The 14,215-nt window shown below is 47.4% G+C and overlaps 1 protein-coding gene across 1 annotated transcript in view; it reads right to left on the bottom strand.

The window, feature by feature from the left end:
- Positions 1-12,041: 12,041 nt before the first annotated feature.
- LOC307130392 (uncharacterized protein) overlaps positions 12,042-14,215 on the bottom strand; it is a 34,741-nt gene continuing 32,567 nt past the window's right edge. Inside the window, 5 exon segments of the mRNA XM_079823354.1 lie at positions 12,042-12,966; positions 13,114-13,287; positions 13,417-13,590; positions 13,718-13,843; positions 13,946-14,110. Coding sequence (XP_079679480.1) covers positions 12,810-12,966; positions 13,114-13,287; positions 13,417-13,590; positions 13,718-13,843; positions 13,946-14,110 — 796 coding nt within the window. The 3' untranslated portion in view covers positions 12,042-12,809.

The raw sequence follows: 14,215 nt of genomic DNA, 5'->3' as shown, positions 1-14,215 counted from the left end.
TTCATAGACAAGAGCTTAATCTCGGCCGACCGCAAAGGCTCAAGGGAGGCCTCTACAGAGCACTTAAGACTACTGAGAGGTCCCAAGAGGGAACGAGAGCAGAGCGAGGAAGATTCTGTCTCCTCGCCCCCCTCAGGAACCTGATGATCAGGTCGTGCTGCTACTTACCTTATTGTCTCCCAGGAGATCGTGGTAGGCAGATATTGCGGCCACGTACACTTAAGGGTGGAAGGAGACAGCCTTCGTCCCACCCCCTCCTGGAGAAACGAAGCACAGACCCGATCGGGCATTTCCAGGGGTCTTCCTGGCGGGAAGAGCACCATGTGACGAAGAGGTCCCACTTCAACGCATAGAGGTGTCATGTAGACTCTGCCCTAGCGGAAGTGATGGTAGCGACCACCGCAGGTGGAGGCTACTCAAACCAGCCGCGTCCCGTCCAGAAGCCACACGTGGAGCTTCCAGAACGCTGGACGCGGGTGCCAAAAGGTGCCCCGTCTCTGAGTGAGGAGTCTCAGAGGAATAGGCCAGGGAGGGGCTGTCGCAAGGAGTAGCAGTTCTGAGAACCAGGTCCGGCCGTGCCAATGGGGCGACCAACATGACCTGCTCCTTGTCCTCCCTGATCTTGCACAGTACCTGTGCGAGAAGGCTCACTGGGGGAAACGCAAAATTGCGTAGCCCCGACAACCAGCTGTGCGCCAGTGCATCCGTGCCGACCATAGGTCAGGGAATAATACAGGGAGCAATGGGAAGAGTCCTGGGAGGCAACAGGACTACCTGTGCGTCGCCGAACCGTTCCCATATCAGCTGGACCGTCTGGGGATGGAGTCACCATTCTCCAGGAAGTGGCTGAAGCCGTGAGCTCGTAGGCTGCACGGTTCAGGACTCCCGGGATGTGGACAGCATGAAGGGACCTCAGATGCTTCTGACTCCAAAAAACGAGATGGTGGGCGAGTTGAGACATACGGCGGGAGCGTAGACTGCCCGGCCGTGTCGTCTGTCCTGACTAGTACATGTTGACCCTTCAGCAACGCTCGGAAGCGGTGCAGGGCGAACCGTACTGCCAGCAACTCGAGGCAATTGACATGCAGAAGGCGCTGGGGTCCTATCCAGGAGCCCGCGGCTGCTTGTCCATTGCACATGGCACCCCAGCCCATGGATGACGCATCTGTTGATACAACAAGATGCCTGGAAACTCGTTCTAAGGACACTCCGGTCCGTAGAAAACTGAGGTTCGACCACGGGGAGAGAGTCTGTAAGCAGGCCCGAGTCACTTGAACCCGGAGCGTGCCAGACCGCCATGCCCATCTCGGGACTCGATCGCGTAGCCAGTGCTGAAGCGGTCTCATATGAAGCAATCCGAGCGGCGTTACCGCGGCTGCAGATGCCATATGCCCCAGGAGCCTCTGAAACCATTTCAGTGGAACCGCACTCTTGCCCTCGACTTGTCGAAGGGAAGTCAGCAGAGACTGCGCGCGCTCGCTCGAAAGCTGCGCGCACATGGCGACCGAGTCGATATCCATACCGAGAAAAGAGATCCTCTGCGCGGGGCAAAGTTACTCTTTTCCCAGTTGACCCGAAGGCCCAGACGGGCTAGGTGATGGAGCACCAAATCTCTGTGTCCGCAAACCTGCTCTCGAGAGTGACCCAGTATGAGCCAGTCGTCGAGGTAGTTCAGGATGCGAACCCCGTGCTGCCGAAGGGGCGCAAGGGCTGCCTCGGCAATCTTCGTAAAGACGCGAGGGGACAGAGATAGCCCGAATGGTAGAACTGCGTACTGATATGCCCGCCCCTCGAAAGCAAACCGTAGGAACGGTCTGTGTCGAGGTAGAATGGAGACATGGAAGTAGGCGTCCTTCAGGTCGATCGCTGCAACCAATCGTCTGGACGAACGCATTCGAAAAGGCGTTTCGCTGTCAACATCTTGAACGGAAACCGGTGGAGGTAACGGTTCAAGACGCGCAGGTCCAGGATCGGTCAAGCCCACCGGTCTTTTTGGGTACAATGAAGTACGGGCTGTAACACCCGGAATTCACCTCGGCTGGAGGGACAGGTTCGATCGCACCCTTCGCCAGTAGGGTGGCAACCTCCGCCCGCATGACGGGGGCATTAGCCCCGATCATAGTGGAACGGACTCCCCGGAAGCGGGGAGGAACCTGCGCGAACTGAATCGCGTAGCCGCACCTGACTGTCTTCGCGACCCAGCGGGACAGCCCTGGAATCTGAAGCCAGGCTCCCAGGAACTGCACCAGCGGGGTCAATCGGACTACAGGTGTACCCGGAGTGGGGCAGCGATGCAGCGTTACCGACCCGGACAAGGGAGGCTGTTGGGCGTCCCGGTGTGGGGGTGCGGTTAACGGCTGCGTCCTGACAGAGGAGACCAGGGAAGGACGCGCGTTCCACTGGGGTCTGCTCTGCCAGGAGGCTGGCGACAGAGAGGGATGCGAGTGGCGGGACCCGTGGGTGGCGCGCACTGTCATCACCGGTCTCTGGGTCCTCAGAGACAGGAACATGAGTTCTTCCCAAGCGCTGCTAGCCCGGGGGCCAGCAGCGGAAGGATTTTCCCCCGGCCCTCCACCGGGGGAAGGAGAGGCCCTGCTACCATCCCCTGGGAAGAACTGGAACCCATCTCTGAGTTGTCCACCTCCAGCGTGGCGTTTAACCAGGCTGGGGAGCGGACTGGGCGACATCCTCAACCACCTCCACGGCGCGGCCCAGGTTAAGGCTGCTGCTGGGGCCGGGCGGGAAGAGGGAGGGCGCCCTCGGCGGCGAGCGGACTGAGGCGACTGAGCCGGCGGCTGGTGCAGCAGCTGGCCGCCGGGGCAGTACGTGTTACAGCCTCAGTCTGCTCTGGGGCGGCCGAGAACTGTTGGGCGCAGTTCCCAGCCGCGCCGCCGAAGAGGCCAGCCTGGGATATGGGTGAGTTGAGGGGGCGGGCCCACTCAACGTCCTCCAAATCACCAGGTAAGGCCAGGTGTTCTCCCGGACCACAGCTGTGGACATCTCCCGACCCAGGGAGCATGTGGCCACCTTCACCGCCCGGGGGCGGGATCAGTCGCGGCACGCAGCTCAATGAAGAGCCCTGGGTCGGCTCCACCCTTGTGCATGTGCAAAGGGGCGGCGGCCTGCCCGTAGCTCTGCAGGACCACGCCACCGAAGTAGACGAGCCCACAGGCTTTGGGAGGGTGCTTAGGACAGCCACACCACGCCACGTCAAGCCCCCTGTGGACACCGTAGTGCGCAACAGAGAGTTCAACAGTGGGGGTGAGGGGGCCCCAGTGTACCCTAGGCCGCGGCCCCATCAAGGGCAGAGAAGGCGGAGGAGGCCACCAAACGATCGCGGGAAGCACGGGGACTTCCAGGACCGCGTGATCTCCTCATGCACCTCGGGAGCGAAAGGCATTGGGGGCGGGGCCCAACAGCTGTCGGGTGCCGTCCCCAAAAACCAATCGCGCAACCACGAGCACTCGCGACTGGGCGGAGTTCCACACCAGCGCGAGACTCGCGGCTGCCCGAGATAACATGGCTGTCAACCTTAGGTCGGATCAGGCAGCGCTGATACACCCGGAGGCGGAGCACAACTCCTAATCGTCATCCCCAAAGGACTCCAGCCCACCTTGGGATGCGGCGATCGACATCTCACTGCTATCTGGAGCGTGAACGAAACGAACGAGGCGTCAGAGACGGGCCGCTGTTTCAGTCCAACACTCGCGGGTTTAAGCAATGTGCAAGAGGGGGCGTGGCCCGAGGAATGATCGTCGGGGTTCTTAATACCACGGCACCGCACTCAGGTCACCCTGGCCACCAGCCAAAGTACCGCCTCACTCGGAGACGGTAGATTGGGGTGTGGCAGAGGGGACTCTCTCTCCTCACGGAGATCACTGAGTCTCGACCGCAACATCGCGATGGTCACGTTCCCGCAGTGGGAACATGACGCATCCACAAACACTGCCCGAACGTGCTGAAGCCCAAACACATCGAGCAGTGAATGTGCCCATAGACAGCAACGGAGATCGATCGCACCCGGAAGTGCACGGGCGAACCGTCTTGAAAAAGACGTGCCACGCGCAAGCTCTTTTTGTGAGAGGAAAGCTCTGCAGAGTGCCGAAGCGCCCAGGGAAACACACACACAGCTGTTGCAGATCACTGCACAGATCAGCAGGCAGGCAGCATGAGATCGCTGGAACGCGCCGTAACACCAACACCCTGGAGAACCGCTGGTCTCTCGAAGACTGAAGAGAAGACTTCAGAATTCAGGCTTGTAGGAGTGAAGAGATCCTCTTGGCTCCAAAGCAGAAACATAATGCGATGTTCGCAGCGTACTTCCTTATATACCCACGAGGTGGGGCGGAGTTACGCATGCAAATTCCGCATGCCCATGGCATTGGCACTGCCATTGGGCGCTGTTGAATACGATGAAGATGATTGGCTTCTAAGCGAAACCCCCATTCGTTAGTCACTAACGTACGTCGTAGTGACTGAACGAAAGGGAACAGAAAAGGACACAAAAATTTCAGAGGCTGGTTTGATTGGTTTGAGTTTTGTCAGTATAAAGTTTCTTCCTGGTTTAGTTATGTAGTTAATATGCTTTCAGATTAAAAACATGGTATTTCTGATTAAACATAAATACACAATTTAAATACACATTTTGTGATAATAAAATTAGATTGTTGTAGTGGAATCATAGTATTTATTTTGTGCTTTTTATAACACTTGAACTCAAATGCATTCTGCAAATAATATAACTGAAAAGCTTCAGATTAGACAGTGTCAAATGTATTTTTAGTCTTTACGTTTTAACCCAAAATGATTGATCCTGCCTAATGTAACATATCAAACATTCTTCTCTCAGTCTGTGCAGTTGTACTTACCATGTGTGATCTGGGGCTTCATTTATAAAACTTTGCGTAGGATTTGCGTCAGAAGTGGCGTACGGATGAAACATAGGACGTGCGTACGCACATATTCGGATTTATAAAACTGTGCGCACGCACATCCTACGCAGTTTTCCCTTAATAAATCACAATCAATTCTAAATGTAGCGCAGCTTTTGCGGCTTCATGTCACGCCCATAGTTGCCCATAAATAGTCTGTGAAACGCCCACAAGTTAATATTCATCGATTGCAAAATCATGGCAAATACAGAGAGGAAATCAAAAAAACTTAACTTCACTCAATGTGAAGTAGAAATTATCGTTGGCAAGGTGGAAAAGAGGAGAAAAATATTTTTTGGAGGGCACAGTGTGGGCATTACTAATGCCAAAAAGGCACTTGAGGTGCAAAAGGTTGCAGACGCCGTATGCTGTAGCCTCACAACCTCGGACCATGGCCGAAAAAAAAAAGAAATGGTCGGACATCAAAGTCGAGGCAAAAAAGCGTCTAGTGCTCCATCGCCAGAGTGTCTGCCACGGGTGGGGGAAAGGGGACACCGGAGCTGACCCCTCTTGATGAGAGACTGGCGGCAATTATTGGGGAATCCCTATTAATCCCTATCCCTATTATCTACGTGGAAATGGGAAATAGTTCAGTGTGTTGTATTTGCCCTTTGGCAGGTTTTCTAGCTTTATATGCAATAAAGAGAAGAGACTGGTGTAGCTTCAATCACTGTTTACTCAAGCTTCATGTTCTTCACACACAGGGTTTTTCAACCATCTGCTAGTCTTGCGATAATGACGTCACACATATATCGTACTCAGTGTAACTGAAGCATCAATAACATCAGGATGTTACATCTCCCTCTTTAAAGAAACATGGCATGATCTCTAAGTGTGCAGATCCTGACTAAAGCAATTTTACAGAACGCAAACAAACTTTAAACATGACTCAACATCAAATTGGGTTTGAATTATTAACAACCCTTGATAGAAATGAAAATCCTCAAATGGTTAAATCAAATGCGTCTGATATAACAACAAGGGTATGAAATACTCCCTTAGGCTCCTTATGGCGTTGGATGCATTTAGATGCCAACCTGGTAGAAAAACTTGGAAACATAACTTTCCACTTTCGTATTGCTTAAGGGCAGTACAGCATGAACGATTCATGTTAACCTAGCTTGAACGTATAATAGCGATTTCGTTCTGCATGACTGGTTAGTCTTGTGGTCATAGGTCAAGAATTTGTCTGGGCTTAATTGCACGGCCGAATCTTGTGATATAGCCAGGTTGTTCCTGTCGTGGCTGGCTAATTGGCTGTTGAACGAGTTCAGGTTGCGGGTCTGGGTTATCACTGTGGGGTGGTGTAGGCTGGTGGTTCTCTGGTGTACTTGGGCTCTCGCTTGTCTTGCGGAGGTGTCGTCTGTTGCGTCGAAGCATTTGTCCGTCTTCGGTTTGGATATGGTAACTCCTGGGTGTGCTAGCAGGTTGTGTTATCTTGGCTGGCTGCCATGAGCCATCCTGTTGATGGAAACGGATGTGTGTCCCTGCTGTTAAAGGGGGTAGAGCTTTTACAGACCTGTTGTAGTATAACTGTTGTCTGCGCTGACATGCTCCTCTGCGGTTCCGGAATACATGCTGAGGGGTGACTTGGGGCTGGAGTCGTGCAGCAGTTATGGGAAGAATTGATCGTAACCTGCGGCTCATCAAGAGTTGAGCTGGGGAATTTAGGTTATCCACGGGAGTGTTGCGGTATTCTAAGAGTCCAAGATAGTAGTCCTTGTCATCAGCTCTCGCTTTTCCAAGGTTGTGCTTTGCAGTTTGGACGGTTTTCTCCGCTAGGCCGTTGCTTTGAGGATACCTGGGGCTTGTGGTGGTATGTTTGAAATCCCATGCCGCTGCAAATCTGTGAAACTCCTCTGCGCTGTAGCAGGGGCCGTTGTCGCTGATGACACGCTCGGGTATGCCATGGCGCGCAAAGGCTGCCTTGAGTTTGGTGATGACAGCTGTTGCAGTGCAGCTGTGGAGCCCTTCCATCTCAAAGTATCGACTATAGTAGTCTACTATGACGATGTAGTTCTGTTCGTTCCACGTGAACAGGTCAGTTCCTACCACTTGCCATGGTCTTTCAGGGATGATGTGTGATATTAAGGGTTCTTTGGTGTTGGCACTGCGTCGTTCCTGACAAATGTTACATTGTCCCACCATTGTTTCAATCTCCTGTCCCATTCGCGGCCAGAATAAAAGGTCTCGTGCTCTGTTCTTGCATTTCTCCATGCCCATATGTCCCATGTGAATGCGGTCTAGCATGTCCTTTCGTAAGCTCTGGGGGACTATGATTTTCTCTCCTTTGAAAATTATGCCGTCGATTTCGGAAATTTCACATCGGTGGTTCCAATACTCCCGAATGAGTAGTGGGCATTGTTTGCCTTTGTCGGGCCAACCGGTCTTTGTGGCCTGCTTCAGTGCCATAAGTTGGGTCTCTTGTACTGTCGCTGCTATTATTTCCTTCAGTTTGTTGTCACTTACTTGGAGGTTGGTTATCAGGGTGTGTATCTGCGCATCCATGCCTTCGCTTAAGCTGTCGTCATGATATTCGATGGCTTTGCGTGACAGAGTGTCGGCCACTGGTATCTGTTTCCCAGGTTTGTGGAGGATGTGAATATTGTACTTTTGGAGTTGGAGTATCATCCTCTGGAGACGAGGGGGGGCTGAGGCGAGAGGCTTCCTGAGTATCGCCTCCAGTGGCTTGTGGTCGGATTCTACAGTTACTGTTCTACCGTACATGTACTCATGGAAACGCTTACACCCGAACAGTACAGCATACAGCTCCTTTTCTATTTGGGCGTAATTCTGTTCTGTACTGTTAAGTGATTTGGATGCGTAGGCGACAGGCTTATCGTGCTGGAGTAGAACTGCACCTAGGCCACTCTTTGAGGCATATACTTGCAATGTGAGTTCCTTCTTTGGGTCGAAGTATGTCAATACTGGGTGATTTGTGATCAGTTCTTTGATCTGCTTGAACGCTTTGTCGTGGATAGCATCCCATATGAACTCGCAATCTTGTTTTAGCAATTGTCTGAGCGGTGCGTTCACCTCTGAGAGGTGTGGCGTGAATCTGGCCAAGTAGTTGACCATGCCTAGCAAGGTTTCTAGCTCAGGTTTGGACTGTGGTGGCTGCATCTCTTGTATGGCTTTTACCTTTTGTGGGTCTGGGCTGATGCCTTCACATGAGAGCCTGTGGCCAAAATAGCTAACCTCTTGGACTCCAACACGGCATTTGTCGGGGTTCAGTTTTAGTCCTCTTTCTCTTGTGCGTTGTAGCATGGCTCTTAGGTTAGTGTCATGTTCCTCTTTGTCCTTACCGAATACAAGGATGTCGTCAACTATGGCAGCAACACCTTTGAGGCCTTCGTACGTTTCATTTACGCGCCTCTGGAATTCGTCCTGTGTCGAATTGATCCCAAAGGGCAGTCGGAGGAACCTGTACCTGCCAAACGGTGCATTAAATGTGGTCAGCATTGATGATTCTGTGCTTAACTTAATGGCCCAGTAGCCTGACCTTGCGTCTAGGACACTGAAGTAGCGGGCTCCCGTGAGCTTTGTGGTGACATCTTCAAGTGTGGGGAGTGGATAGTGGGGCCGCTGAATAGCCTTATTGAGGTCTCTGGGGTCTAGTCACACTCGCAGATTTTTGCTTTTAGGTTTCTCGACTACCACTAGGGCATTAACCCATTCAGTGGGTTCCGTTACCTTGACAATGATGTTGTTGTCCTCCATTTTGTCGAGCTCCTCCTTCAGCCGAGCTCGTAGTGCGATGGGGACTCTGCGTGGAGGGTAGACCACTGGCGTTGCATGTGGGCTGACCCGGAATGTACATTCTCCAGCGAATTCTCCAATGCCCTGGAAAACATCTGCATACTCCTTTAGTATGGTCTCCGGGTCGTTGTACGTATTTGTTTCCTCTTTACTTACTCCCATTATTAGTTTAATGAGGTTTAGGTCTAAACTGGCACTTAAACCTAAAATGGGCGGTGCTTTGGCCTTGACAATGTGGAACTCTAGCAGCGCTGAGTGCTTGTCGTGCTCACATTCTAGCGTGCAGGTGCCTCGGATTTCCAATGCGTTGCCTCCATAGGCTGTAACAGATTGTGCGGGTGGTGCTATGGGCACTCTTTTAAATAATGCATTAAAAGTGTTATTTGGTATTGCATTAATTTCCGCACCGAGTCTATTTTGAACCTGATTGTTGCTGGCTAGGTCCAACTTTAATGTCTGCATAAGCCTGTACATTGCTTTTGTTTGTATTCACCGTTGTGATGCTGTCAATAAACAATTCACACTGCTCTTCCTCATTATTTTGCTCAATAGCATGCACAGGTCTCCTCTGAGGCTTTGGTGGAGCGGCATTCTTGGTCTTGCAGGCTTTTGCAAAATGGTTGTACTTTTTACATTTCATACACTGTCTGCCTTGAGCTGGGCACGTTTCCCTTGGGCTGTGTGAGCCTGCACATCTGTCACATTCTCTGTGCATTGGTTTATGATCTTTCGTTTTAATGTATCTGTGTGCATTTTGTCGTTGTCTTGTTGCATTCACAGCATAAATTTTTTGGGCGTCTTTTGATCCAGTCATCTCTTTTAATTGCATCTGTGCAAGCTCGTGGGAGCGGGCGATATCTATGGCCTTCTCTAATGTTAGTTCGGCTCCCTGACTTAACAGCTTTTCACGGACCCGCGGGGAGTTCGTGGCGAACACAATGCGGTCCCTGACCATTTCGTCACTGTTTGGGTAGCCGCAGTCTTTCACGAGTAGCTTCAGCAGTTATAAAATGTTCAAATGTTTCGCCGTCGGCCTGCATTTTATCATGGAAGCGATATCTGGCATATATTGGGTTGGATTTGGGAGTAATATAAGCTGCATACTTATCGTAGTATGTCTGTAGCTTTTGAGCTTCGTCTTCTGAAAGTATCCAGGTGTTGTATATGTCCTGTCCCTTCTCCCCGATCCATAAAAGAAGGTAACTGCACTTCTCTGATTCGCGTTTCTCCCGCTATGGGCCAGAAAACATCAGCTCGGCTTGTTGTTAGAACCGCCTCCATGCTTCGGGCAAGTTGGCTGAATTCCAATCCATCCGCGGTGCGGGAATGCCATACGTTTCCATGATCTTCGCTGTGCGTGGGTCTTCGTTACTCTGACACCATGTTGTATTTGCCCTTTGGCAGGTTTTCTAGCTTTATATGCAATAAAGAGAAGAGACTGGTGTAGCTTCAATCACTGTTTACTCAAGCTTCATGTTCTTCACACACAGGGTTTTTCAACCATCTGCTAGTCTCGCGATAATGATGTCACACATATATCGTACTCAGTGTAACTGAGGCATTAATAACATCAGGATGTTAGTGCAAATGTAATTTCTTGCAGCTTTCTGAATGGTTGAGACATACGTCATATGTTATTTTATCGAAAATAAAACAAACTAAAGGCATTTGCATGAATACCATGCTTCCGTAGCTGATGAAGAAATTTTTACTATGAAAACAACTTTCCCCAGTGGACAATTAATACATCTATCCATCTATTTATCTATATATCTCCCTAATTATCTATCTATCTATCTATCTGTCTATCTAATTGCATCTATATCTGCTCCGCCAGACGGACACATTGACGAGAATATCAGTTTTGTACATTATTTCGTTCTGTTTACCATTTTTTTTTTTTTGCATTTCTGTTGTAATTTTCGTTTGATTTTGTTTGTTTTACACTGCAGAACGATCAACCGGGTGTTCGTGTAGGCTGTTAATTGTAATACTTGCTTTATGAAGTCTTCAAGTTATTTATGAGAGGCAGTATTGCCATTTCTTTTACATAACGCTCTACAGTTTCACACACTTTCACGTGTTTCTTCCATCTGCCGACGGTGTCACCATTTCTCATTTCACCCGTTTTTGTGCGTACGCCTGGGTCAGAGCTTGCATGAAGGACCGTACATTTTCCCGTCAAGTTTGCTTTTTATAAATACCAATTATTGCGTAGAGAGTAGCGTACGCCTTCTTTTGTGCGTACGCAACGTTTATAAATGAGGCCCCTGGACTCCATTCGCCGTCTCATTAAATAACAGAATGAATGTGTTTTCCTTTTTCTCACTGCTTACCTGCTCTGTGAAGGCGGAGCTAAATCTTCTGAAACTGACAGGTTTGTAATTCATCAGCCTAACAGATGGAGCAGATACTGTATAAATATGTCTACCAAGTTTGATTGAGAATCACTGCTATAGAGCAATAATAATGTTGCTACTTGTGGAAACTGTAGTATTGAGTTTTCTTTTTTGTTCTGCCTGGAACGCAGCATTAAGCACCTTTGGCGATAGAAATGATTGTTCTGTAATAGATTAACTGAGACTTGTTACAGCACTTGCATATTGTTGCCCTTGACTGTTCTAGTTGCTTCTATTGCCCTCATTTGTAAGTCGCTTTGGATAAAAGCGTCTGCTAAATGACTAAATGTAAATGTTAAATGTAAATGTAAATGAGCATAAGCCCCGTACAGGCCGCCATGCGCTCAGGCAGTTTGGCGTGACTTTGCCTGGAACGCTACAATGTCGTGAGTCGTGGTTTGAAGTCGTAATTTACGGGCTCAAAAACCTGCCTGGAATGCAGCATAAAATTAACCCATCAGCTTTTGAATATCCAGGATTAATGCTGCCTTCACGTGCTATCGGAAATTTCATACTTCCCACTTCTGAAGCCGTGATTACTTGCTCATCACATTCAAATTTTGATTTGAGAGGGCGTTCGTGTCCAATTTTTAACTGGGAAATTTGTGTATGATAATTCCTCTAGCACGTGGAGGCAGCAATTGTTAACCCTAGCTGAATTATGAGTGATGTGAAAGGTGAAGAAAAATAACCCAGGATACCGTTTACCCGGGGTTTACAATGAACCAGGGTTAACTATTTCAAGTGTGAAAAGCCCTATATTGAGAGTGGTCCACGAAGATCCGTTAATCTCTTTCTCATTTCAAGCAGTAGCACATAAAAACATATTAAAACATGTAAATGAGTTATTTTCATTTTCACAGTTTCTACTACTTCTTTTGGTGTTTCTTGTGTATGACCGTAAATTATGTTATTTTGCATGTAGATCATAAAGCAATTTAACAAATAGTTTGTATATGGTATATTTCATGTTTATTAAACAAATTGTATACATAGGCTACATTAGGGCTGTCACGATATTAGATTTTTCACACCACGGTTATTGTGGCCAAAAAAAAATCACAATACCGATATATTGCGATGTCTATAGAAACTTTTGGGGAAAAAGTTAAAATTTCAAATACATTTTGACTTTGTTTATTTAGTTTTTCTTTTTTACCCAACAAACATAATTGGATACTGATAAACACAGGGTAATACTCTGTTACTGATCAATCTTCTTTGAAGCTCCCTATGAAATAACAAGAGAGAAAATACTGTCAAGTTCAACAATAGCCAATGATGAATAAATATTAACATAAATGTTATTGGCCATGACTTGATTGCAAATACAAATACAAAAATAGACAATATAAATATAGAAATATAACTACTTTGACATTAAAAACAGAGCTGAACTATGTTTATGGCTGCAACAGTGTGTAATAGAGAGCGAGAGAAAAAAAACACAGGCTCCAGTTGGACTCGGGACACTGGACTATTCATTTAAAAAATTGTGGTTATCCCCAATACCGGTATATTGCCACACCCTAAATTAACACAATGTCGATATTTTGTGCTTTGAATATCATGGTTATCGCCAATACCAGTATATTGCGACACCCCTAGGCTACATATGTAATCTAATTCAGAATACAACTTATCAAAAGCTTAAATATTGCTTTAGGTGTCTTAAAGGTTTGTGTTAGTGTCGGGGTTTTTTTTCCCTTTTTTTCTGTTTTTATGATGTATTTTCCAAGATCATTGAAAGCACATTCAAGTCTGACTCTTTTAGATCATTCTCAAGCAGATCGATCTTTTTCAGGTGGGATGGATTTGATTTCAGAGCTTCGGTCAGTGCCGCCACACCTTCATGTGTAACATTACAGTTGGACAGCCTGAAGAAAGCAGAATGGATGTGTAAGCACAGGTCAGTGTTTTATTACTTTTTAGTTTAAGAGATGCATGGTCAGATTTTAATAGTTTTTTAATCCAATTTTGCACGTTTTCTAGAGTAATACAAGTACAAATTTTCCAGATTTTACCTCAGCTTTTCCAGTGTACAGTGAGGATTCTGCAGTCCGACACAGAGCTTCTTCACGCCTGAGTCTTGTAGATCATTAATACTCAGATCCAGATGTGTCAGATTGGAGGTCTTTGAGCTGAGAACTGAAGCCAGAAGCATGCAACTTTTCTCTGTCGTTCCACATTTGTCCAACCTGAAATCAACAAAATTTAAATAGAATTGTTTTTTTTATTAACATGTTTTATATTGACATTATTCCATACAATAGCATTTGGATGACACCTGTTATTAACTCTTTAGATACAATTTTGTTATAACTCACTTTAGTATTTCCAATGCACACTGAACTTTCTCCAGAGCAGCACAGAGATGTTTCACTCCAGAATCTCCTATGTTATTCCAGCTCAGGTCCAGCACTTTCAGATGAGAATGGTTTAAACTCAGAGCTGAGCTCAGGGAAACACAGCCTGCTTCTGTTATACCACATTTCTTCAGACTACACAGAGAAGAAATATATGCAGTATAATGTAGTCTCAATCATATAGTAAAACTCATGTTGTCATAAAACAGGTTGCACAATTTGCGTGATAAAGAATAATTTAAAAGTATTTAAGATAACCTACTTCAAAGTTTCCAGTCTACACTCTGTGTCCTGTAGTCCTGCAGTGAGACATATATAATCTTCATAGTTCCCCTGCTTACACAGTTCATCTGAATCAATTTGCTTAATGATGAACCATTCCTTCACACTGAAATGAGATTGAAACATTCATCAATCAAATGGCTTCTTTTGTAAACAATGTCATTTGTAATAATGTTCTGATGTTTAGCTTTTTTCCACAGAAACATACAGTGATGCCATGTCTTGTGATCTCCTTATTCCAATACAGAGTATTTCTACTCCTAAATCCAGCAGGTTGTTGTGACTCAGGTCCATCTCTCTCACATTGGATTGTGATGAAAGAACCATAGACAGGGTTGCACAGCCTTTATATGTGATATTGCATTCATTCAACCTGCCAAAAGTACAAGTAGCCTATATTAGTTGGCAGTGGCTCTTTAGACTGAATGTAAAAAAGGGAGATACTATTTACACTGAGTTTAAGTTGTGGTAGATACTG

This window comes from Gobio gobio (genome assembly GCF_949357685.1).
Source record: "Gobio gobio genome assembly, chromosome: 8".
In the NCBI taxonomy this organism is placed as follows: Eukaryota; Metazoa; Chordata; class Actinopteri; order Cypriniformes; family Gobionidae; genus Gobio; species Gobio gobio.
The sequence above is the reverse complement of the archived record's forward strand: the minus strand, read 5'-3'. Positions and strand labels throughout refer to the sequence as shown.